This window comes from Pan paniscus, chromosome 10 (assembly GCF_029289425.2).
Source record: "Pan paniscus chromosome 10, NHGRI_mPanPan1-v2.0_pri, whole genome shotgun sequence".
Lineage (NCBI taxonomy): Eukaryota > Metazoa > Chordata > Mammalia > Primates > Hominidae > Pan > Pan paniscus.
This window is the reverse complement of record NC_073259.2, coordinates 141,568,945-141,596,175: the sequence shown is the minus strand read 5'-3', so window position 1 is coordinate 141,596,175 and position 27,231 is coordinate 141,568,945. Positions and strand designations below refer to the sequence as shown.

Here is a 27,231-nt window from a genome sequence, read left to right as displayed (position 1 = left end):
CCTCGTCTCTTGGACCTTTCCCCCAGGCCAGCGCAGCCCGCGTCCCGGGCAAGGTTCACGCTACCAGGATCCAGTGCGGGGCGACGAAGTGGAGAGCTGCAGCGAGACTCCGAAGAGAGATTCCGGCTTCGCGGGGCGGCGCGGAGCCCGGAGCCGCCCACCTCCGCCGCCCGGGGAAGGCGGCTGGGATTAGAAGGTGGCTTCGGGCCCGCAGGGAGTCCGGGGGAGGGATTCCCGGTACCGCCGGCACCGACGTCGAGGGGTGCCTGGGTTCTTGGGGACCACGAGAGGAAAAAGAACGAAAATCACACCAGGGAGGAAGGACGCGCGGAACGCCCCCCTGTGGAGCAGGTGCTCTGGTCAGGCGTGGGCCGGAGCGCGGTCTGGGGGAGTCTGGCGGCGCCGTTGCCCGCACTCGGCAGAGGCTGGCAAGAAACGCACAGCCCAGGGCGTGGGGCGGGGAACTGACCGCGCGACAAGAAAACGCACAGCCCAGGGCGTGGGGCGGGGAACGGACCGCGCGAGAAGAAAACGCACAGCCCAGGGCGTGGGGCGGGGAACTGACCGCGCGACAAGAAAACGCACAGCCCAGCGCGTGGGGCGGGGAACTGACCGCGTGACAAGAAAACGCACAGCCCAGGGCGTGGGGCGGGGAACGGACCGCGCGACAAGAACACGCACAGCCCAGGGCGTGGGGCGGGGAACGGACCGCGCGACAAGAAAACGCACAGCCCAGGGCGTGGGGCGGGGAACGGACCGCGCGACAAGAAAACGCACAGCCCAGGGCGTGGGGCGGGGAACTGACCGCGCGACAAGAACACGCACAGCCCAGGGCGTGGGGCGGGGAACTGACCGCGCGAGTCTTTCGGCGCGTCTGGGTCTCGGGGAGAGAAAAGCGCTTCCTGGCACCGGGGGCGGTGGCACAGAGGCCAGGAGGAAGAAATCCGGGCCCTGGCCCAGGTCAGGCTTCCACCCCTGTGACCCGCAAGAGGCCCAGGCAGGAAAGGTGGCGCGCGCGAGTGGAGTTAGTGGTTCAGAAAGCAAACCTGGCCAGGTGCTACTGCCTGAGGGTCGTCGGGCGAGTTTCTTAATTTCTCCGAGTTCCTTATTTCTAGTCTGGAAAACGGAGAATTCCATAGTGTCTTCTTCAGTGAGTGCTGGGAGTGCTGAAGGAGGATCCGGTGCCTGGCAGACCAGGAGCAGGGGGGAAACAGTTGGCCGATACTGTTACTATTATCAGCGTTATTAGCGGGCAGGACAGTGTGTGTGTGGGGGGGTCGGGGGTAAGGGGCCTCCCCGCGCCTCCCAGCCCTTCGCGCTCGGCTCCAGCTCTTTGGCTTCCTTCCCTGGGCAGCTCTAGGCTTAGCTCTCAGCCATTTCTCAAGAAGACGATCCCGAGGGTCGAAGACCACCCTTGACCCTTGACCATGGACTCTTCGTGTAACTTGGAAGAGCCGTGATTTTAAAACCCAGCCTCAGGGTTACGGAAGCCCGAGATCTGGGAGGCGTCCGGGACCTCCCTCCCAGAACCGCAGGGACCCGGCCTGGGATCCAGAGTGTGGCCTCTCGCTCTGTGCAATCAGGAAGGCGGCCAGGTCTGGTCACCGCGCCAAGCACTACGCACCTCTGGGACGCGTCGTTGCGGGGCGGTGGGGGGGCTGGGGCGCCTCCACGACGCCTGGTCTGCCCGGCAAGTGCTTGGTGTCGTTGGTGGGTTCGTAGCTGCGACACGTAAACGTCCGTTCCGCGAGCCGGGCAAGGCAACCCCTGCGGGTCGCACCCGAAGGCCGGACCTCTCCAAGCCGCCTGGGTGCTTCCAAACAGGTGGACCCGAAGCTCCTGTTTGATCGGAGAATAACGTTTAATTTACTCCGCCACTGAATTGATGGTTTAAATATTCATCTTTGGATATGGTTTAACATTAGGCAAAAATTAGGAGCTTGGAGGCAGTTCCGGGAAGGGGTCTGACCCTCAGTCACCCATGTTCGTAGCTGTGTTGGTCTGCCCTCGGGCAAGAGAAGGAAGATAATTGGGAGGGTGCCAAGAAAGCCTAGAGAAAGTCCCTTCTGGGTTCAGCGGCCGGCTGTAGCCGCTCTCCCAGGACGTTTGTTGACAATAAATGAAGGAAGGTCGGCCTGGAGACGTTTTCGCACAACGGACAGAGGGGAGTTGGAACGTAAACCAGCGAGAACCTGGCATGAAATAGGACCCCTCTATTCTCAGTTTGTTTCCAAACTCTTAGACTGCCCCAGCCCTGCCGGATTTGCTAAAAGTGGTCTATTTTGGACGCTGGTGGTGCTATGGGGCTGACGGCTACCCATGCAAAGAAGAGGGAAGAATTGGAAGCTGGGGTCTGGGCAGCTACCAAAGGTGGGGCTTGGGAACTTTTCAGAACGTCCTCAGAACCGCAGGAGCCAAGAGGAAATCTCCCGTAGGGGATCTCAGGTAGGGCATGCCAAGAAATTCCAAGAGACGGGATGGAGAAGAGAAGCGGGAGAAAAATCGGCCAATTAGACTACTGTAAAAATGTGTGTCTCCATGTTTGTCCTCCCTCCTGAAATAAGAAATTCATAGCTGGGGGTGGGGAGTAGATGGGGGCTGGGGGAAAAACTTTCTCACATTCACAGAGCAGCTTCCCTCAAAGCGGCACGGAATCGGGAACCCCACTCAGGACAGGGGAAAACGGCCAAGTTCCTAGAAATTTGTTTTCTTTGTGGGGAGCAATTCATGATGGGCGTTCTTGTCTGGTTTCCCCCCACTCCGTCCCCTGACGCCGAGTAACACTTAAACCTTTCTAGTTGCAAAGTCTTTTCAGAGTTTTTTTTTTTTAAGAAATAAGTTTTGAAAATTCTAGTGCTTAAAATATATATATATATATAGCCTTTTATTTTCCCTGAGTACATGTTGGCCACTACATTCCAAATTGATCTCAAATGGTTTTCCAGCTTGTTGGGGGGTGATGAAAAATAAATGGAGAATATATTTACATGCCCTCCTATTCTTTTCTTTTAGAAGTCTCATAAATAGTAAATTTCCTATTTTAAAAGCCAGGACATTTTCAACCTCAAATATTTGGAATTTTTAAAGGCCATATTAAAATGGATTACTTCTGCTATCTATAATAAATATGAATTGTGAAAATAAATTGTTTGAGGGAAAATAATGTAGGTTTTAAAAAGTTCCATTTAGAAAGGGAAGAATGAGACGTAATAGAAAATAAACGATGTAGTGTAGTGACTTAGCATTTTATTTCGTCTATATAACTAGGCTTAATTTTAACACCTTAATTTTAACATTAAAGATGGCACGTCAGACACACAGATAAGAAATCAATGTTCTGAAATTAATATCCTACTTACATTAAACATCCCTATCAGGAAGACACAGAGAGTAGAAGCATTTTGCACTAGACTTAGGAATAATACTTCCAGTTCCAAGGAAGTGAAGAAGGGGGAACATGTTTGGCATCGGAGGCTGTGTTTTTGTTTGCTTGCTTGTTTTTCTTTTAATGCCAGAACAAAATACCCCACTCACGTTCATAGTACCCCAGGAAATGTGCAAATCGGGAAAGCCATAGAAGCCACAACCGAAGGCAAGAAAAGATGACTTGACGCCCTGCGAAGGTTACGTTCAGGTGGTTTTTAGAGGAACGTAATCCAGCTGTTTCTTTCTAACCATTTTGCAGCGAACAGAAGTTCGTGTTTGCTCTCCAGCGGGATTCAGATGCACACGCCCAGTATGGGCCGCGCAAGGTGGAGTGAGCAGCTGCGGGTCGCTCCCCACTCCCACCTGGCTCTAGGAGGGCCCTGCGGAGTTGGCCAGGGAACTGGGCGTGGGCGATACTAAAAAAACTGGTGAGGTCCCCTCTCCGCCCAAAGGGGCAGCCAGCGATGTCAGCCTAGAGCCCTCTGCCACTGCCTGATACCTCAGCAGCGCCGACGCGGCCGACAGGTGCCCGCCCAGCACCGCGCCCTTGGTGGGAGCGCAGCCGTTGGCGCAGTCCTCCTCCTGATGCTGCTGCTATTGCTGCAAAATTGTCCGAGCAGCGGCGGCGGCGGACACTTGCAGCAAAGGGGCAGCGGTTTGGGGATGCAACAGGCTTGATGGTCGCTGGAGCAGGTGGCAGTAGCTCCACGCGGTCGGGGACAAACTCTGCGCAGCCCCTGTACCCACTCCCCTGACCCCTTGCATAATACTCTCAATGCTGAAAGAGATGCATCCGCCTCCCGGTGGCGACGCCAGACCCTTGCCCTCCTCCCAAGGCTGAGGACCAAGTGAGGGCTGCAGCATGGGAAGGGTGCCGGGGTCGCCAGGTCCGCGCCTTCTGCTTTATTCGGTGCCCCGGCATAGACGGGGGCCGAGAGCAGTAGGTAGCGAAGAGGATGCGGGTGCAGCAGAGCGTAAGGGCGTCTCCCGGGGGCGGTGTTGGGGTAGGCCCCCGGGACTGGCTGCGGCGGGGCAGGGGCCCCAAGCAGAGGGCCTGGGCGGGGGTTGTGCAGGGCGGCGTGTGCAGCAGATAGAGGGAAGGGGTGGGGCAGGTGGGCTCCCGGGGTCAGTTGGTGGCGCTTGAAACGCTTCCTACGCCGGAGAAAGCTGCCATTGTCGAACATGTCCTGCGAGGCGGGGTCCAGGCTCCAGTAGTTGCCCTTGCCTGGGTGGCCCGGCTCGCGGGGGATCTTAACGAAGCAGTCGTTCAGCGAGAGGTTGTGGCGGATGCTGTTCTGCCAGGCGGGGAACTTGCGGCGGTAGTAGGGGAAGCGGCCGCTAATGAAGGCGCAGATGCCGCTGAGCGTGAGGCGCTTGTGCGGGTTTTGCAGGATGGCCATGGTGATGAGCGCGATGTACGAGTAGGGAGGCTTTGCCGGCTGCCGGGCATCTTCAGAGGCCGCCGCAGACCTTGGGGGTGCCCTGAACTTGGTGCCAAACTCTGAGGGGTCGCTCGGGCCGCCGCCGCCCTCGATGTGCTCTCGGGGAAGCGCAACCCCGCCCCACCGGGCCACCTGCAGCCCCGGCTGGAGCCACTGCTCTAGGAACTGCTGGCTCGCCTCCTCCTCCTCGTCTTCCACCTCGTCTTCATCTTCCTCCTCTCCCAGGACATCGATTTTACCGTCTCCCCCATCGGAGTCCCGGAGGCTGCGCTGCGGTGTGGCAAGTTCATGGAGGAGCAGGTGCTTCAGTCGCAGGGGATGACACACTTCCATGGCCCCCCATGCCAGAAGAGTTTGTAGTCTCCTCTCATCACCTTGAAGAGTACTGGTCAATTATTTTGTAGAATGTCCTTCAAATTGGGTTTGTCTGCTGTTTTCTCCTGATTCAGCTTAGGGAAAACCACCACAGATGATGTGCCACTCACACAGCACCACATCACAGGTACCTGCTGCCAATATGATGCCACCTTTGAGTTCTTGGTTGGGGCTGTGTCTGCCAGGTTTCTCCACTGTAAAGTATTGTTCCCTTTGTAATGAATAGCTATTTGGGGGGAGACTTGGCAGATATTCTATTTCTCCTAATTCTTTCACCTGTTAGATTTCACCTTGCTGCATCTGTCAAGGGACTGTGCTTATAACAATTATCATGGTGATTTTCTATTTCCCTTATTCCTTCTACATTTATTAACTGGAATTTTACAAGGAAGAACTGTTCCTTATCCCTCACTTATGCATTCATTTATGTATTGATATCAGCCTAAATGGATGGCTATTTCTTTTCTTTTTTAGGTTGTAATCCATTACTACTGTTGTCTATCCTGTGGCTCGAACTGCTCCAGCTTTGGCCAATGCAGCACTTTTTGACGGACATCTACCCTTCTGATATCTGACAGGCTGCCATCACTCACCTTTCGTTTGCCCTACCCCAACCCTGGAACAAACCCCTTCCCTGAGGAGCCCTTAGGATCCACCATCTCAGGCTGGCTCTGGTCACTGATGCAGGTGTCACTGCTCTAAGGCCCTCTGTCGACAGACTTAGAAAACAGATGTGTTACACTAACTCACACATGCATAGACCCACATTTCTCTCTCTCTGAAAAAACCAACAGCCCTAGTTCATGCTGACACCTCCAACCCTGATCCAGAACCACAGGATAACTCTAGCACCATCCTTCCTTATTTGTAACTTCTTCCTAGAATACGTACAGTTTTGAGATTGCTAACCCATGCCCCTATGAGAAACAAGTGCACTAACCAGAGGTTTTATCTTTAGCCTTACAGCATCCTGTCAAAACACTGTTTTCCAAAGTTACTGATAGGTCAGCTAATTCTACATCCATTTCACTATGGTTATGGCAGCATTCCCTAACCGTTTTGGCACCAAGGACCAATTTCTTAGAAGACAGTTTTTCCACAGACTGGGGCGAGGAGGGGGGATGGTTTCAGGATGAAACTGTGCCACCTCAGATCATCACTCTAACATCATAGTTAGAGTCTCAAAAGGAGTGAGTGAGCAACCTAGATCATTCACATGCACAGTTCACAACAGGGTTCATGCTCCTATGAGAATCTAATGCTGCTGCTGACCTGACAGGAGGCAGAGCTCAGGCAGTAATGCTTGCCTGCCCTCTGCTCACCTCCTGCTCTGTGGCCCAGGTCCTAACAGGCTACGGACAGGTACCGATCCGTGGCCTAGGGGTTGGGGACCCCGGATTATGGGATAAGTTTGTAATACCATTTGATTCATCTGTCACAGTTTGTATCACTTGGGCACTCCCCCCAGTAACACACACACAAACATCTTTGTTGATTTTAGTGAAATTTTGTGGTGCACAGTTCCATGGGTTTTGACAGGTGCACAGTCAAATCTAACACAGTCCCATCACTCCCCAAACTGCCTCTCACTCTCTTTGTAATCAACTCCTTTTCCCCAACTCTTAACCCCTGGCAACCACTGATTTGTTCTTCTTCCTTATGGTTGTGCTTTTTCTAGAGCATCCTTTAAATAGAATCATACAATATGGAGGCCTTTTAGGTTTGGTTTCTTTCACTAAACAAAATGAATTTAAGATTCATCCATGTTGTGGGAATTAATAATTTGTTCCTTTTGACTTTTGAGTGGTATTCTGCTGTAGAGATGTTACCACAATTTGTTTATTCATTCACCAGTTGAAGGATATCTGATTTTGAGTGTTGGCAATTACTGAATAAAACTCTATTAACAGTCACATGCAGGTTTTGTGTGAGCATGAATTTTCACTTACCTTGGGTAAACACCTAGGAGTGAGACTGCCAGGTCCTAAGGCAGTGTAACACAGTAAGAAGCTGCCACACTGTTTTCCAGAGTGGCTGTGCCATTCTGCATTCCCAGTAGCAGGGTTGGAGAGCATATTCCTGCCAGCACTTGGCACTGTCCTTGCCAGCACTGGGATGCTTCGTGATTGTTCTTTCATCTTAGCTACTGATGTAGGCCTGTGCTGGTACCTTATGAAGAAGGTGCACAGCCTTCCAAATCACCTAGGCCCACTGTGGCAGTCTCATTCCCCAGAACATACTGTTATATCTCTAGCTGGTCAGCTGCTTGCCCCAAATGGTACTGTGGCCTTAGGCTAGGTGCAGTGTTTACCTTCCGGATTGCTTGCATTTGTTTCCCTAACAATAAATTATGTTGGGCATCACATGCTTATTTTTCTCTGCTTATTTGCATGGGCTTCTCTGCAATCCATGCAAGTTGTTTGGTGAAGTACAGGTTCACCAAAACTATTCCCCAATTTTTTACTGGGTTGTTTTCTTATTGTTGAGTTTTAAGTGTTCTTTATTATTCTGGATACTAACCCTTTGTCAGATATGTGACTTACAAATGTGTTCTCTGAGAGTAGAATTTTAAAATTTTGATAAAATGCAAATTATAGATTTTTTTCTTTTATGGATTGTGCTTTTGGTATCATATCTAAAAACTCTGCCCAAGATCATGCAGACTTTCCTTTGGGTTTCTTCCATAAGTTCTACAGTTTTACATTCTACATTTAGGTATATGATCCATTTTGAGTTCATTTTTGTATAAAATGTGAGCTGTACAGGTTATTTATTTATTTATTTTTGCATATACACTCTAGTTTTCTAGTCCATTTGTTGACAAGATTACACTTTCTCCATGGAATATATTAAGAGGTGCCTTTACACCACTGTCAAAAATAAACCAACCATATCTGTATGGACTTATCTGGGGTCCTCTGTTCTGTTCCACTGACCTGTGTATCTATCTTTTCACCAATACCACATACCACTCTCTTGATTGTGGTGATTTTACATTTTATAGTAAATCTTGTTCTTTTTCCTTTTTCAGATGGAGTTTTGCTCTTGTTGCCCAGGCTGGAGTGCAATGACAGGATCTCTGCTCACCGCAACCTCCACCTCCCAGGTTCAAGTGATTCTCCTGACTCAGCTTCCTGAGTAGCTGGGATTACAGGCACCTGTCACCATGCCCGGCTAATTTTTTTTTTTTTTTTTTTTTTTTTTTTTTGTATTTTTAGTAGAGACAGGTTTTCACCATGTTGGCCGGGCTGGTCTTGAACTCCTGACCTCAGGTGATCTGCCCGCCTTGGCCTCCCAAAGTGTTGGGATTACAGGCCTGAGCCACCACGCCCAGCCGTTGCTCTGCCTTTCTAATGATGACTTTAGGTATCAGTTTTTAATATAAAGTTTATCTTTTTTTTCTTTCACAGCTTGTGGTTTTTGTGTGGTAAGCAATCTGCCTACTTTACATTGTGAAAATATTGTTTTCTTCTTAAAACTTTACAGTTTTAGCCTTTTACAGTTCATTCTACAATCCATCTAAAATTAATGCTATGTCCACAGTAAGAGTGAGTAGCAGAGTTTCATTTTTCCTTGCATGTTTATCCAGTTGAAAAAAATCTTTCCCTTCCCAATTGAACTATGTTGGTTGAAAAAACTTTGATTTCTCCTGTTGTTGCACTGTGCATCCTAGTGTTTTGTAAATTAACTATTCTTATCTTCTTAGTTTTTTATAAGTGTAAACAGGGGAAATATAATTATAATTTCTTTTAAAAGAGCTCTCTTACTTAATAAAGAAACAGGCTGGGCATGGTGGCTCACGCATGTAATCCCAGCACTTTGGGAGGCTGAGGCGGGTGCATCACCTGAGGTCAGGAGATCAAGACCATTCTGGTCAATATGCCAAAACCCTGTTTCTACTAAAAATACAAAAATTAGCCAGGTGTGGTGGTGGGTGCCTGTAGTCCCAGCTGCTCAGGAGGCTGAGGCAGGAGAATTGCTTGAACCCAGGAGGCACAGGTTGCAGTGAGCCGAGATCACGCCACTGCACTCCAGCCTGGGTGACAGAGCAAGACTCCATCTTGAAAAAAAAAAAAAAAAAAGAACAAACGAACGAACAAAAGAAAGGACAGGAAAGGGAAAGGAAAAGAAATAAAATGTCTAATGTTTTTTGCCCACCAAACTAGTTAAAGTAATTACAAAGACAAGGCTGCTGTAAACACCTTGTGCACTGTCCCCAAAACGCAGATGGCATGGGAGCAGACAGCACCTTTAGATGAAGACACACATGCAGCCTACACAAGGCACACAGATGCATTTCAGCCATTATTCCCTCATGATGAAACCCTCCCCTTGTGCAGTGTGTAACCTGAACTGACACACACACATCTTGGGTGAAGTGTGAAGTAATGGGAATCTGTGTACACTACTATTCAGAGTATAAACTGGTGCAAAATTACAGAAGGTAATGTGGCAATACTACAATTTTAAATATATAATTCTATTAGGAACTTAGATTTCATAAATATTCACACAAGTATGCAAAGAGATATTCACAGATGACCCATGCTATACTACCAGAAATAATGAAAAGTGGGAAATAGCCAAAATGATGTCAGTGGAAGCTTGGACAAATAAGTTATGGTATACCTAAACAATGAAATGCCATCATTAAAATGAATGAGGAACTCAATGCACACTGACATGGAACAACTTCCAGGAAATACAAGTGGAGGAAAAGGATGAACATGCAATGCATTAGGAGAACATGCTGACACCACCTCACTGGAAAGGGAAAGAGGTGCATGACCTGTGACACTGTGGTTCTGTTCCTAGGCACAGACCCAAGGACCCTGTGCAAGGCAATGCAGATTTAGATGCTATTTCAGTTAATGGAACTCTACCTTCCAGCTGCTCAGGCCAAAGTCTTAGTCTCACCCCTCGACCCTCTTACTGCACCATACACATTCCATGTGTCAGTTCCACCTGCAGAATACACCCAGGATTTGAGCCCTTCCTCATCCACCACCTCCTTTCTCTCCAAGCCATGATCATTTCCCATGGGGGTTAACCCAAGCCTCTTAAGAACTGGTCCACTTGCTTCTGTCCTGCCTCTTGGAAGTCTGTTCTTAACACAGTAGCCAGAATAATCCTGTTAAAGCATAGGCCTGAACAAATCACTCCTCTGCTCAAAACCCTGACTCCCTACTTCACTCAGAAAAGCCCAAGTCCTTACTATGACAACAGGTACTTCACAGCTGGGACCCAGTCAGGCTGGGATCTTGTCTCCTACCGGCCCCGCTTCTGGGCTCCCCTTATCCATGCTGGAACCCTGCTGTCCCTGAATATGCCAGATGATGTACTCCTGCCTTGAGGTCTTTGCACTTTTTCTTTCCCTGCCGGGGAGGCCCTGCCCTCAGACATCCATTCATCCTGCTCTCATTGCCTAAGGTTTGCTTCCACAGATGGCTTCTTAGAGGCCACTCTCTGTAGATCTTCCTCTAACACCACCCATCCTTAGCATTTCTTATCTCCCACATACTATCACAATTACTACACTGCGGAACTCATCTTGTCCACTGCCTATCTGTTTCACCAGAATGCAAGCTCCATCAGACATGGGTTTTCATGTTTCATTTATTGCTGTATCCTGACACCATAGCACATAGTAAATCCTTAATATATTGTGGACTAAACAGGTGTAACAGTATGTGTAATAAGACGAGAGACATCTCTAAGTCTGGCTCCTGGGTAGATTTTATCTACCCAACAAAGGAGTAGAGGTAGGACTCCGGCCCATGCCATTTCCAAGGAAACCCTTTCTGGAGGGGTGGGGAAAGCTGTGTCCTTCCCATCAAGAGCAAAGAAAAGCCACTACCACTTATGTAGGAAAAATCCCTATGACTCTACCCCTGGGGGTAATCAACAGGCAAAGGGCAACACACTTACTGTTCCCTGTGAGATAATTAACAAAAATAAGCCTCTGTTCAGAATATCTCAGGTGTTCTGGACAAAAAATAAAGATTCAGGATAAAGTTAATGAAGATGAAAATTTTAAATCAACTTAAGGTTCTGAGAAAAAGTCTGATGGCTCTGGATTTCCTGGTGACACAAGAGATCCGGTTGTTTTGAAAAGATGGAGAAGGAGTATGTAGGGAGCCGAACATCAGAGGAGAGTGAAGGAGTTTGAAATATTGATAACACAAAGAGGAGTAGAGCAGGCCAACCAAGCAAACACAGTGGGGCTGTGGGCCGCATGGGGGCCCTACAGGCACATAGCAGATGACCAAGAAACATCAGTTTACAGAATGAGTGGAAGAATAAATGAGTGAGCAAGTGAAAAGAGCAAATAAATGAGTGGGTGAACAAGGAGGAGCAAGCAATGGGAGAATAAATTCAGAAGAAAGCAAGTGAGTGAATTGATGATGTCCCCACTGTGTTCCCTGGTGTGAATCTTCTTTCTTATATTTCTTAGCTGCTCATGTGTTGGTTCATTTAGGGTTGGGAATATGCCATTTGAGTGTGTTTTTTAAAAAAAGACTGGGATGGAGTTTAGGGTAACGGCAAGAGTGTTACTGAAACAATGGATCATGGAATATAAGCTGGACAAAAGGAGACATGATAAAAAGAAGGTTGATAGGATAGAAAAAATAAGGCAACGGTTGAGGTGGTAGTCAGGAAATCTGGAAGGTGAGAAGATTATGCTTAAGGACTGGGATGCCCGAATTCATGAGTCTGGACCATGGGAGTTGGTGGCTGAGACAGAGAAGAGAAGAGGAGAGGAGAGAAGGAGATCCTAGGAACAAAGAGGACAGTACTAAGGCCAGAGGCTGTGAGTCCCACAGGTGGACACTGAAACCACCAGGCAACAGCAGGGACTGGGGTGGAGAAAATGACCACGATTCTTTGCAGACTCTGACATCTGGTGAGCATGACTATGCAGGAGGTGACTGTGCAGAAAAGGATCTGAGCTAGAAAAGGGGAACTTCACCCTTCATGTTCTATGCTTCAGGACTGCATGAATTTTCTGTTGTTTTTCATTTACAAAGAGCACATGTTGCTTTATAATTGACAAAACCCACAAATTTGGGGAAGAGATAATATTAAAGTCAGAGAAAAGAGTTTACAATCCAGAGAAAATCATTAATTTAAGAAGCACTAACAAATACTGCTTGAAACAGTGCTGAGTCCGACACTGAAATTAATTTTCTTTTTCTTTCCAGTCACTAAAGAAAGGGTATCAGGAAGGCCATCTGGATTTTTGCTGAAACCTGTAACAATACTCTAAAGATCCTAAGGGGAAAATGCCAATGTGCTAACAAGGATATTTACTTAAATGGATACAGGATGTCTCCTCTCCAAGGTACAGTGGCTTTCGAGCCCAGTACACACTTCAAGGGCTAGAAGGATCCCCTGAATTCTCTATCCCTCATGGTAACCAGAGACTATGTTCACATTCTCATAAGGGAACCAAAAATGTAGCTTCTTCTATCTTGTTTCCTTGGGGGATGCACAATTTAAAAATGCTTTTTATAGAATTCCATTATCTTGGGATATCCTGGGAACTACTAGAGTTGAAGATAATTTTGGTAGAACCTTAAAATACGATGGCCCCCATTGCTAAGCCCACTGAGAACCAAATTACCAAAGTAAGTGTTAAGACATTCAAATTTGAATAGAAAATATAATGTTTTATGAGGTATAAAAAAATGCAATAAAAAAGATTTAGAAAATTCAATGCAAAGAACCCAGAAGCATCTCTGCCAAGACTGAGCTGAATGCGTTGTTTGACTACACACTCCCTTGTCAAATGTCAACTTCATAAAAGACAAGGAACAACTTCTTATATATCCTCAACAGTGCCTATACTTATACTGAAATAACTATAGGCAATTACAGTGCCCATAATAACACTGAAATCCGATGGAAAAAGTTAGAAATTCTTAAAGATATATAGTATCTAGACACTCTTCTTCAATATCTTTCCTTTATAGGAATCACACAATTTCTGTCGTCAAACATAAAACTGAGTGGCAGAAACACTATGCTGGACAGAAGACCCAGCCAGATTATTTACTTACACCATTTCCCCAGCTGAACCCTCAGAGTCCTTCTCAGGGCCACCCTTTTGGCTAGTCCAATCAATCTGTGACTCAGTCTTTTACTGATCCTGACCCTCTGTCCAGCTGTGCAGACATCACCATAGGCAGCACTCAACATTTCTCACCTGTCTACTGAAACCCTTAACTGGCTGTCCTCTCTTCAATCTGGACCCCAGCTGATCTACCTTCTATTCTGAATCAACAGCCTAATAAAAGGCTTCCTTAGGTCAGGGTTAAGATGAATCCTCTGTCCATCAAACTATGTTTAAACCTCAGTAATATCATGAATGTTGCTTGAAAGAGCAGCTTAATCAAGGATTCAGAGTATGAACTGGCTGGCTTCCCCCAGATCAACCACGTTGAATTGCTTAATTTCTTCCCTATGTTCTCTAAACTTTGAATACTAAAATGAGTTGAAAAGTAAGCAGAAGGATACTAAAGGCCTATTTTCCCGCACGTTCACAAAAAAGAAAATTAACAAAGTTACGTAGAATCTTGATTACCTAAATTATTTTTACTATAGTTCTTTTTCTAAGCTTTGAAAGCCCACCTTAAATCAAAGAATTAGGGGTACTGTGTTTCTCAAAGACATGTGGGGGAAAGAGAAGGCCATTTATATAGTGATTTTAAATGGTGATTACATATGGTCTTATCTTTTTAAAATCAATTTTAGGTTCAAAGTTAAGTGGTTTTTCCTTCCAGAGAAAGGATATATTAAACATCTGCTGCAGTTTCAGGTCACCAACAGCCTCTACCCACAGGTTTGGATTTGCATTTTTGTAGGAACGGACAGAAGTCCGAGGAAGATGAACGAAAGATGAACGAAATGGCAGAGTAGGAAGCCGGGGCAGTCCCAGTACTGCAAAGCAACTAGGTGGGGTAAAAGGTGGTGCTGACTGGTTCTCGCTCACTGTGCCCCACAGAAGGTAGCCAGGGTTGCTGTCATAAAACCTTTTTGTGCAGGGATGCTTGTGTTAGCAGCCATTGATTCAAAGGGGCGGATCTGTAGGTAAGTTTGGGGGAAGGGGAAAGGGAGACAGAAGGGTAGCCAGTTATGCAAAGAAAACATATCTCGACTGTATTCTCTAATTTTATGTGTGCAGTGCAAAAAAAACCAATTCTCAGACATTTAAAATGTGTTTGAGATGATGGGAAAAAGAATACATGAGGGAAAAAAACAAATTCCCACAAATTCCTCACCGCAGATGCAGCAGTAACACTGTACTTCAAGCATTACAGCTTTTTTTAAATTGACATTCTGTAATATATCTCCCCATCCTAAAATCCACATTTAATAGTGGCTATTGGGAGTAAATGTGAGACACCTAACATTTCTAGATACAGCCAACCAACTTTAAATTTTAAAAAAATTGCCATAATAGTAAAAATGACCTAGAGAATTCATAACTGTATAACATTATGCAATACCAACAGCATAATTACAAGCTTTAAATAAGTTTTACAGCTATCAACATTAAATACATCTTAGTGTGGCAGAGAACTGCTACAATATAAGTTTAACAAATATTATGTATTATCCTCACTGTAACTAAAATAGAAAATTAATTTCTGCTTCAAATACTGCAAAAACCAGTCTCTGGTCTAAAGTTACTAAACTTCTGTCAGAAAAACATATGGCCCATCAAGCACACAGTTGATAATTACACAAATGTAAAATAATATACAATAAATGACTAGACCCATGACATTCTAGAGGAGGCTATCTCAAGACCTTCCTAGCCCTCCAAATTCTCAAACACCACTGTGGTAGACACTGTAGTCATCATACGATAGCCACCTACCCTGGTTCTGTGCTCATGCAGTCTCTGGTTTTTATCTGGACACACGGCTGGGCCACAACCCCCAGCCTCCCTTGCACTAGTGCTCTAGCCAACAAGGTGTGGGCAACGTGATGCATGTAACTTTTGGGCTGTGCCACTGAAACACAGGTTGTATCCCACCAACCCCACCTACCCTTCGGCCTGAGTGCAAATGTGGCAGGTAATACACCGTTTTGGACCATGCAGGTAAGGCTGCACTCTCGGGATGGCAGAGCAACAAGACAGACTGTGCTTGGCCCCTTGACAATGTTACAAGCAAAGTCATCATGCCAACTCAGGCTTTCAAGGGAGAAAAACTGATTTGTCTTGTGTAAGCCACTATTATTACATTTCTGATACATGCCACCAAAACTGTGTATTTTAATTTCCTCAGGTTCCTCAGCTATAATGTGGGATTAATAATAATACCTCTCTCCCAATTATTGTGAGGATTAAATGTTTTAAATTAAAAAAAAAGAAAAAAGCATCTGTGTATGAATATTAGGCAATCTACTAGCCTCATTTTTTAGCTAAATAACTTGTTTCTTCACACCAGCCTTCTGGGTGGGCAAGTCTCAAAAGTTATGGAGCTTTGCAGGGACTTGAAAAATAGGTAAGGCCATACATGCTAAACTGGCAAATGGCATGGTTCTGCTCAGCTGTAACTTACATGCTGTGACTGATGTTACAATGGTTATTCTCTCTTTCAAGTTTCTGACTACAAGATTCACAACTCTTCCAGCCATCTTCTGTCTTAATCCAACTCCATCCAGGAGATCTCCAGTCCTGACCCAAAAATGGCATAGTTCTCCTATGAAAAAGTTAATTTATGTTAAAAAGTATATATAATTCATAAAAGTTTCTTTTCACTTAGAACATTTATTCATTAATTTTAAAGATTAAAGTTCTTAACATTTAAATGTCTGCTCATTAATTAAATGTTGGCTGGACATTGGTGACAGTGACAATAACACAGTACTTTGATTGTACTAAAGTGATAAAATGGGGTAAGTAAACGTAGTTTTACTGGCCTAATACTGCATATCCCACGAAAGGTTTACCAGAGGTGACATTCAAGCTCATACCTGAAAAACAAGCAGGGGTCAGGGAGTGTGGAATAGGGAATATTATCCCAAACAAGTATTCTCTCTTTACCAGAAGTTAGGAGCAACCAAAAATGAAATGTATTCATGTTCAGCAACTCTAAGTAGTTCAGTTTGGTTGAAGCTTAGAATAGATGAGAGGGAGTGGGCCAGAATTAAGGATGGAGAAGTCATTTAAGGCTGGATCAAGTCAGAGGAGTTGGATGCTATTCTGAGGGCAATGAGGGGCCAAAAAAGGGAAGTAAGCAGGTAAGTGATTCAATTAGATTTGTGGTTTACAAAGAACTCAGTATCACACTGGGAGAAGGTATGGGGTGAGGATCACCTGCAGGAAAGTAGTTGGGACTGGAGGCTTCTGAATGTTGATCTTTAAAAGGTGAGAGTGTACAGTGGCAAAAGAAACAGAAGAGCAGAGACTACAGAAACATTTAGGAAACAGAGTCAAACAGTACTTGAAGACTGGCTGGAAACATGAGGAGGAAATCAAGGAAGTTATCTAGATTTTGTTTTGTAGCCCCTGGTTCTGGGATAAGACATACAGAAGGAACAGCAGGGTTTTATTAGGAAAGGAGAGATAAGGGATATTAATTTCAGCTTTGGACATGCCTGTTCAGTTTGAAATACTAGACTCCAGGTATAAAAATTATGACTTAAAAAATGATGCAACTTCATGATTAACTTCATGAAGCTCACAATTTGATAAGAGTGAGACTTCAAATGCTAGTTCTTCCCATTAACTTGATTTCTGCTCCTCTTGATCAGTGATTTTCAACTACTGCTGTGCATTAACATCACAGGAAGGTTTTTAAACATTCAAGTGCTTAGTCCCATTTTAGTTCAGTTAAATATGAATATTTGGGGGTGAAGGCTAAGTTTAAATAGTTTTTAAAGGTCCACAGGTGATTCTCATACACAGTGAGACTGTGCATGAGGCTAAAAACCACCTCAGATGTTCACACTGCTGATTCAAAATGTCACATCCCAGAAAGGCTCCCTGACTCCCTGTCCAAACAGTGCCGTTATGCTGCCTCAACCCCATCCCTACCAGTCTAAGCCATTATCTAGTGCCTTCATAGTTGTAAGGGCTGTCTGAAATGATTAGCGTGTTTATCATCTGTTTTCCTCCAAGAAAATGCAATGTCTTGTTCAGGTCCGTATTCCATTACCTTGAACAATGCCAGGAAAACAACAGGAGCTCTATAAGTATTTATTTACTGAATGAATAAATATATAGATCCATGGTTCAGAAGAGAGTTGGACTAGAGAGAAAGAGGAAAATCATGAGCATTTAGATACTAATCAAGACCACACAAATAATATCACAGAATATGTCGAGAGGGAAATCAAGAGAGCCAAGAAAAAAACCCTAAGAAACATCACCATTTAAGGGACCAGCAGATATAAGCCAAGAAGAAAAACTGAAAAGGAAGAGCCAAAAAGGTAGAGGGAGAAGTAGGAAGTCAGGAGAAAAATGTATTTCAAGAAAGAAATGATCGACAGAGACGAAAATGTTATAAAAACGCCAAGCATGGCAAGAGTTGAAAATATACGTTGAATTTAGCTACAGAAAGACAGCTGAATTACTCAAGCAAAAGTGGTTTCTGTAATGTGTTACTTTAATTTCACGTCCCGAACAGACTTGAGTATTTTATAATGTAGAATATTTATATCGTAGAGAATAATGTAGAATATTTACATCATGGAGAATAAATGAGAGATGAACATCTCCAAACACCACCTCCCAACTATATTTAGTATAATTAACAAAAAACAAGTTATTAAATGGGCACTTATACAATCCTAGAAGATACAGGAAAAAAAAGGAAGGAAATTACATAGACTTCAACAATATTCCTGGATCAACCACAAATGCTTAACTCTTGACTGGTGTAGGAAATGTATGATGAAGTAATTATTCTTTACACGAAGAAAATCTCAAACCTTGCTAAACTGACTTATAGTCAGAACATGTCTTTTTCAGTCACATAATGATTAATTTAAATTCTTGCTTTAGAAAATACTTTATTCCTTAAATTTCAGCACAATTTTGATAAACTTTGTCTCACAGAACTGCTTCACAACTACTGAACATCTTAAAATGCAAAACTCAATGCCCATGTTCAGTCGATCTAGAGTTATCTAAAACTGTCTCTAATAGCATAGAGCTGATTTTATGATTTTCAAGAACATTCCCACCAAAGGCAGAAAAGACCATGAAGTAGCAGATGACTGTTTAAGTGGCACCTTGAGTCTCATAAAACACATTCAACAGAAAATGGCTGCTAGGAACATCTCTGATAATTATCAAATTATCTCTCAATATCAACTTGAAACTGTGGATTCAGAAATATATATTTTTTTAAAAAATCAAGTGGATAATCCTGAAAAATACTGCTAACAGATTTTGTTACTGCTAACAAATACAGGATTACTTCAACGACAAACATTTGAGCACCAACTACATGTTATTATGCTAGGTGTTCCTGCCCTCAAAAGTGTGCAATTTAGCTAAGGAACTAAAAAAGAACAATAGCAAAACACACACAAATTCCATACAAGTGTACTATAATAAAGTGTGTTTACATGTAGATATGTGAGTGTGCATGTATACATACATACACATATGTCCACAATCTTGTAACTTGTGGTAAAGAGAGAATAAAGTTAATTTGAGCAGAAAGCAAATCAGCTGGGAAAGCTCTGACGAGAAACTAGGACTTGATCTTGGCCCTAAAGCATGGTTAGATCTTAAATGAATGGAGAGGCAAGGCAAAAAATATCAATCATGGGAATGGTGGGTGCATAAGTATAAAGGTCAAAATGTGTGCCACAGTTTGAGAAAAATAAGCAGAAAAGATTGGATAAAATGGAGAAAGTTTATCAGAGGCCTGGTACATAAGCTGGAAAAGTGACTAGAAGCCAGGTCATAGAAGAATATCAAAGAATATCAAAGGTGTTTAGACTTTATTCTGTCAGTAATTAAACGTTTTTCAGCAACAGATCAGTGTGAGCAGTGGTGTTTTGAGAATAATAATTTTCTAGGGCTTGTAGGATAGATCAAATGAAAAACATGGAGACAGAAAAAAACAACTAGGCAATAAATATCTTGCCAACAGAACCTTATCTGGATGACTGTCCTATGTACATCCCGGTATCCTCAGCTGACAAAATATTTTAAAACGTGATGACACACAAATATTGTACTTACCTATTTAGACACTATGCCCACTCATCATTTAATACACTTATCTTCTAGTTTCACAAACAATCTTTATAACATTTACATAAAGAGCCTGCCTACTGTTTCCATTAATATAACCAATTCTTTTACAACTACCTAAACTCTACAGTTAATTCATTTTGGCAACTCAGTGAGAAATGAATAGTTTGGTCTGAATTTCTCAGCTGCTAAGTTTGATTTTTTTAAGGGTTGAAAGGAGTGAAATGCAGCCATGGAAATAAAAAAATAGTCCATGCCCAAAGGCTTATTTTCAACACAGAGGAAAAGATTTGTTTCTCTGAAGATGTGTGTGCTTCACAGATTTGTTATGGTATGCTCTTTGGATCACAATGAAGTTTTTCTTAAAGCATAATCTATACAGCTCATGAACTAAAGCACAAACTCTGGATGCAGATGAAAAACAACAACAAAAACAAAAAAAGACAAGTTGCAATGTAAAAGGTCTGGGGTCTGGATCTCAAGTTTTCAAAAATACTCCCAAACTGAGGCTTCTGAGTTTGTAAATCAGAAAACAATGCTACTAAAGTTTTATAGAATGATGACAACCCACGGCTTTTAATGAGAATGTATTCGTTCAGCCAAAAAAATGTGAATTGTTAGAGCTTTGTATGCTTATTTTAATTAAAATTACCTTTATTTTGGGATTTGCAAATACAAAAAAAACTAGAAATTACTCCTGAAAATTATTAAACTTTTAAGAGCAAGCACTCAAAGGGTGTAGCTTGTATAATTTGCAAATTTTAAGCACATTTTATGCCAACTTATTTCAGACAGCCTACAATGATTAACTATTTTAAATCTTCCCTTAATTTCTATTTCATGTGGTAGGACATGTGGGTGGGGTACTTCAGTAGAAAAGGACTTCATGAAGTTCATTTGCTGGTGGAAACTCTTGGCATGAGAGACTCAGAACAAAAAAAAAAAAGTCTTTCCTTCAACAAGCATATTTTTTCTTTACAATAATAATGGCAAACATTTATTAGAGCTTACTATAGGCTATGCATTACTCTAAACAATCTACATATGTTGTCTCATTTAATCCTCATGCTGCCCTCCAAGATAGAAAACATTATTCTTGTTTTACAAGTTTCATTATCTATTTTATAGATGAAGACACTGAGGCAAAAGTTCAGTGGAGCTGGGATTCAAAATGATGGAGTCTCACTCCGGGATCCATGCTCCTAACCACTATGTTTATAATAGCAGTTCCTGAAAACCCTATTAAAACAGATGCCATTAAATTATAAGCCTTTTAACTTTTTTTTTACCGTCTATTACAGATCACTAATATGATTTCAAGTAATGATGAATCTAAATATAAAGGCACTAAAACAAGGAAAACAAGACAGGAAAGAAAACTCTAATCCATTTTAAAAGACCACATGTGTTTCCCTATTTGTTTTGCTTAAAAGTGTGGACAAATTTGATCCAGAAAGGACATTTAAAAAAATGGCACACTGAGGGCTGAGAGTCAGAAATAAGATTTACTGTAAGGACTTGCAGATAATCACAGATTCCTCATGGGAAAGGTAAACATGTAAAGACGAGGAGAAAACAGAATATGAAAGAGTAAACATCTTTTTTGATTAGGGCCGGATGGTAAGGATTTGGAGGCAGCAAGAGACAGCTTCATAAGGGAAGAAATGGTTCTCTAGATTCTTTAGTCTTTCACAATGAGTTTGAATAGACCCAAGGACAGAGGTGGAATCTAATTGAGAAAAAGGTCAAATTGAGCTTACTGTGAGGAGAAGGATGCAAAATTAGTGTCTGCTGCAAGAAAAATAAGCATGGAAAGAAATTAAGGGAGGAGACAGAGACAGAGCCAGAGCCACAGACCAGGAGTAGGAAAAAAAGGTAAGCAGCAGACGGGGCAGAGTGGCCTGGAGGAATGAGGGATCACACCTAGCAGGTGTCCACCGGCGAAGAGGCAAGGGCCGAGCCCGGAGGGCAAACGCCGGCAGGAGTCGTCCCCGAAACACCTTGCCCAGCGAGGCGGACACAAGCTCGGGCCTGCAAGACGGCCCAGGAGGGTGGGGGCGGGAAGGGGTCGCAGAAGGTGGGCAGGGGAAGCGGCTGAGGACACGCGATGCACCTGTGGGCGGCCCCCGTTCCCATCTGACTCGCCCGTAGCTCCCTGAATGAACCCTCCACACCCGCCGGCCGTCCCCAGACCCCACCTGACGCGCCCGCGGCCCATCGTCCCTACCTGACGCGCCCGCGGACCCAGACCTCAGCAGACGCGCACGCGGCAATCCCGTCCCCATCTGACGCGCCCGCGACAACCCCGTCCCCACCTGACGCGCCCGAGACCCCCGGTCCCCACCTGACCCTCCCACAGGCCCCGTCCCCACCTGACGCGCCCGCGACCCCATGTCTTCCCCTGACGCGCCCGCCGTCCCCGGTCTTCACCTGACTCGCCCGTGGCCCATCGTCCCCAACTGACGCGCCCGCGATCCCCAATCTTCACCTAAGGCGCCCGCGGCGCCCAGTCTTCACCTGACGCGCCCGCGGCACCCTGTACTACCTAGCGCGCCTGCAGCCCCCAGTCTTCACCTGACGCGCCCGCGTCCCCCAGTGCCCAACGGGCGCGCCTGCCACCTGGGCCGGCACCTGACGGCGACCAGGCGATTATTGCCGGAAGTGGGCCACCGCCTCTCGGCGCGCCTCAGGGAAGCCCCGCCCCTGGCCATGCTGATTGGCCGGCGCGGATTCGCGTGGCAGTGTTGCTGCCCGGTCCTGACGCCCGCAGCGTGCGCCTGCGTAGTAGGCACTGCCCCGCCGTCCGCGCGCGCCCAGAGTGCCGGGCGCGGGGGCGCGGGGGCGCGGGGGCGCGGGGGCGCGGGGGCGCGGGGGCGCGGGGGCGCGGGGGCGCGGGGGCGCGGGGGCGCGGGGGCGCGGGGGCGCGGGGGCGCGGGGGCGCGGGGGCGCGGTCAGTGCCCGAGATCCCTGCGATCGCTGGGAGATGACGGTGAAGACCTGAGATTTAGGCCTGCGCGGCGGGTGACGACGCCGGTCCGGGTCTTCACGGGAGGACGCTGGCCGGGGCCTTCAGGTGTTCTCGTGGCCTGAGGACGCGCGTCCCTGAGAATGTGCGTGCCCGCCCCGCGCGGGTCCCACAGGAGCCTGGGCAGCCCCCCCCCGGCATTTCCACCCTGCGGCCGTATTTCCACCCGCTGGGCGCCAAACCCGGAATGCCTGCACTCTAGGGCATCACTGCGCGCTGACACTCAGCATTCAGGCACAAGCACGTTCTCTTTATAAACAGTTTCGAATCTTGTCGGATCTTTCTAGAAGGTTGAAATGCCCTGGAGGAGCAGCGTGAATAGTTTTTTCCAATTAGGAAAAAAGAATGTGGGGCGGCTGGAGGGAGAGAGGCAGGCCGAGAAGGCCAGGTGCGTCCAGGAGCCGCAGCCCCCGTGCCTCAGTTTCCTCCTAGAAACATGGAGGTGGCGGTGCACGCTACAGGATTTCTGTAAGAACAAATGAGTTAACGTGTGCAAAACATTTAAAACAGTGTCTGGTGTGTAGCAAGCAAATATGAGTATTAGTCTTTTCCTTGTTAAAATGTGTGCATCTACATTTGGTGCACATTACAGGAAGTGTATAGTATGGATTCATATTTTGGAAAAGTAATTTTAGAAGTTATTTCTGATGTGCTTATTGTAATAGTGTTTCTTGACCACATGCTTTTAGATAATGTGAAGGCAATGAAGTAGGCAATATTGCTTGCACATCCCCAATTTAAACACCTGTCTGTCCCTCCTTCCCTCTCTCCTTTCTTTTCTTCCTTTCCCTCTCTCTTTATTCCTTCCTTCATTCCCTTCAAGGTTGCGGATTATTCCATTATATAAATGTATCAATTTATTAGAATAGTTTCTATGATGTCTATGATGGGCTTTAGATTGTTTGCAATAGTTTGCCATTATAAATAATGCCCAGTAGCGCTGTGGTTTGATTTAACTTGTGAAGGTATATTTCCAAATAAATCGCTATGATTGGATTGTTGTGTAAACCAAAAAGTGTCCGAGGCAGATCACAACTGATATAGAGGTTTATTTTGCCAAAATTGTGGATTTGCCTGGGGAAAAAGAAACACAGGTTACAGTAGGATTTTTGGCCTGTACTTTTTTCCAAATATTTAAGGGAAAAGCGCCGGTAGGAGGGGAAAGAGGGGAGAGTAGGCTATGAGGCAAGTGGTCACATTTTTGTGAGGCTCTGATTAGAGTACAGCAAATCTACATTTCACATGTGAAAAGAAAGGTATGGGGGAGGGTTATACATCTGTCTCATACTCAGTAGATCTACATTTCACATAAGATAAAGTAAGCTTTTGGGAACAAAAAGAAGGCTGTGTGTGTGTGTGTGTGTGTGTGTGTGTGTGTTGCCAATATTAACTTTTCCCTTTGGCATAGTAAGTTTGGAGGCCTGAGATTTTATTTTTCTTTCACTGATGTGTCAAGATTAACTGCATATGGAATACTAGTAGAAATTGCCAAGCCAAGACCGCACCACCACAATAGGGGACATAGTAATATTAAATTTAGCCCAATTGGCCAGCATCCACACAATTCCTAGTGAAAGAATTCCTGGCTGGATGGTAAAGAGGTAAACTAACTGCAGAAACTCACAAAGTAACAAAAGAAGTCCACAGAATAAGAGCAGGAATTCAGAGAGTAACCACAGAGAGATCCACAGAGTAACAGCAGGAATTCACAGAGTAACAGCAGAACCCACAGTGTAACGTCAGAACCCACAGAGTAACACAAGAGCCCAGAGAGTAACAGCAGGACACACAGAGAAATAGCAGGAACCCACAGAGTAACATCAGAGTCCATAGAGTAATATCAGAACCCACAGAGTAAAAACAGGACCCACAGTGTAACATCAGAGCCCACAGAGTAACAGCAGGAATTCACAGAGTAACATCAGAACCCATAGTGTAATAGCAGAGCCTACAGAGTAACAGCAGGAATTCACAGAGTAACATCAGAACCCATAGTGTAATAGCAGAGCCTACAGAGTAACAGCAGGAACCCACAGAGTAATAGCAGGAACTCAGAGTAACAGCAGAAACCTACAGAACAGGATCAGAAACCCATGGAGTAACAGCAGGAAGCCATGAAGCAGTTCTGTCCAACTTAGGTCAGCATATTCATGGTCTTGGGTCTTCTTTGTGTGTGCTTTCTACCAGGACTGGGCTTAGCTCTGTGCTTGTGAAGAGTAACCCACTCAATGCCCTCTGGAATTTCGCCACTGGAGGAGGAGAAAAACCCCAGAGGGGCGGGGAGAAACGTTTTTCAAAACACATGGTGCAGCTGGAGATCGTGGTGCAGTTGCCCGGGCAGAAGGCTCGGCAGGGGGAAGTAGTGACCAGGAGGGAGGTGCCTCCTTGACCACAGAGATTTTTTGGCAACCAACTTATTGAAAAATCATGTTTTAAAATTTTCTTTAAGTCAAACCCTACAGTATCTAAGGAGCTGGGGAAATTTAAGCCCATTGTTACAGCCACTGTCCAGTCAGAGCTCCTCCTGGCAGGAAGCTGGGAGAGTGCTGGTCACAGTGCACCAGGTGCCCCCTGCCTCACAGGGGCTTAGGGTGGTGGTGAGCACAGGGGCCCCACACTTCTCCAATGCACACCACACAGTCGTCTCCTCTGACCTTCCCAAATGCTGCACAGACAGGTGTATGTAGTTCCTAACTCTCAGGACAATGTAGACTTGGTATACCTTCGGGCACGGGGAATCCCATCCTTCTTCCTGTTCCTGCCGCTCTGAAGCATGTGGCATATGTTTAATGGGGTCTTTACACAATATGGGAAGACCACTTCTGCTTTCTATGCAGTGATAATACTGCAATAAGAAAAAATGAACCAAGCCACCAAAACAAAACAGTACCACCTGATGCGGAACTGGGAGGGAAACACAGCAGTGTCTCAGAGCTAATGCAGCAGCCAGGCACCACGACGGTGTCATGGGTACAAGGAGGAGGTGTCTCAGAGCTAATGCTATGTGCTGACAGCAACCAAGCACCACGACAGTGCCATGGGTACAAGGAGGAGGTGCCCGGTTTTCGGGAGATTGCCATCTGAACAGACCCAAGGTGGCAAATACACAGTGAGAAAATGGGGCCATGAGTGCTGTATTTACCTACAGAATGTTTAGGGGGACTGGGAGCAAAAACAATCCCCTCTTTCAGAAACCAATCCTGGAAGGTGCTGGAAGGTTGTACTAGCTGTGAAAATCAGATGCCAGCAGGCAGCTATCGTGAGGCCAAAGGCAGTACTCAGCTCAGGCAAGCCGGTTTGTTTATTTATGTCAAATTCCTCAGTCTTCGGTCTCCTTATCTTTTAAATAAGGAGTTAGAATAGAATTTGAGGGCTGTTCACTCAGGCATCCATGGCGGCTGCAGCATAAGGAGTGTGTGGTGTCAGGATGGGAAGGGCAACATGGAGACTGCATGGCCATTGACGTCTGAAAGTCTCTGGTTGCCAAAAAGAATCTATCTACAACAGCATTCATCCTGACAGCAGCCAACAGGCAGCCTAGACCTGGCATGCCACAGCTCCTCTAGGCTCTGAACCCCTCTCAGCTGAGCCTGGTAGATGCCAGCTGACCGGCTGCAGCCCCTGAGTAGAGGTTGGCTGTCCTAGCAATAGAGTAGGGCGGGGGCACAGCAGACATGGGACCATCATCTGGATTCCTAGACGTGCAACTTCAAGTGAGTACATAACCTCCTGAGCCCCACCTCTCACCTGAAAGCTGAGTTAGGTGCACACACAGGAAGGCAGAGATGGGTCCAGGGCTGGGCTTCTGGTTCCTCTACTCAAACTCTGCTGCTCCCTGCCCCTCTGCCATCCCTGCAAGCTCCTCACTGACCTCTTGTCTCAAGCGTTCTCTCTTCCTCCTGACCTCCTGGGGACTTCATAAACCCAGTATCTTTTTTAAAAAATCTATTATTTTAGGCTCAGGGCTACATGTACAGGTTTGCTATATAGGTAAACTCATGTCTTGGGGGTTTGTTGTACAGATTATTTCATCACCCAGGTATTAGCCTAGTACCCAATAGATATTCTTTCTGATCCTCTCCCTCCTCCCACCCTCCAGCCTCAAGTAGGCCCCAGTATGTGTTGTTCCCCTCTGTGTGTCCATGTGTTCTCATAATTCAGGATATGAGGATAATGGCCTCCAGTCCCATCTATGTTCCTGCAGAAAACAGGATCTCATTATTTTTTATGGCTGCATAGCATTCCATGGTGTATACGTACCACTTATTTTTTTTGTATCCAGTCTATCATTTTTGGGCAATAGATTGATTCCTTGCCTTTGCTATTATGAACAGAGTAGTGTGGGCTTATAGTCCCAGCTACTCAGGAGGCTGAGGTGGGAGGGTTGCTTGAGCCCATGAGGTGGAGGGTGAAGTGAGCTGCGGATTGCAATGAAAAAACACGTGCATGCATCTTTACCGTAGAACAATTTCTATTCCTCTGTGTATGTACCCGGTAATGGGATTGCTGAGTGGAATGGTAATTCTTTTAGCTCTTTGAGGAATCACGATACTGCTTTCCACAATGGTTGAACTAATTTACGCTCCTATCATCAGCGTATAAGTGTTCCCTTTTCTCTGCAACCTTGCCAGCATCTGTTATTATTTGACTTTTTAGTAATAGCTATTCCGACTGGTGTGAGATGGTATCTCATGATGGTTTCAATTTGCATTTCTCTAATGATCAGTGATATTGAGCTT

General features: G+C 45.5%; 1 protein-coding gene across 4 annotated transcripts; it reads right to left on the bottom strand.

Moving 5' to 3' along the window:
- Window positions 1–3,229: 3,229 nt before the first annotated feature.
- Window positions 3,230–22,181, bottom strand: LOC117978014 (forkhead box protein D4-like 3). Of its 4 annotated transcripts, none has more exons than XM_055096478.1 (3): window positions 22,042–22,181; window positions 15,815–15,955; window positions 3,230–5,437 (listed from the first exon to the last, which is right to left on the bottom strand). In XM_055096478.1, exon 3 carries the CDS (start codon window positions 5,199–5,201, stop codon window positions 3,927–3,929), a length of 1,275 nt encoding a protein of 424 aa, XP_054952453.1. In that variant the 5' UTR covers window positions 5,202–5,437; window positions 15,815–15,955; window positions 22,042–22,181; the 3' UTR covers window positions 3,230–3,926. The 4 variants fall into 4 exon arrangements, with proteins under 4 accessions (XP_054952453.1, XP_054952454.1, XP_063449883.1 ...); XM_055096479.1 differs by having other exon boundaries at window positions 3,230–5,317; window positions 22,042–22,171; XM_063593813.1 differs by having other exon boundaries at window positions 3,230–14,327; window positions 21,898–22,161.
- Window positions 22,182–27,231: the final 5,050 nt, after the last annotated feature.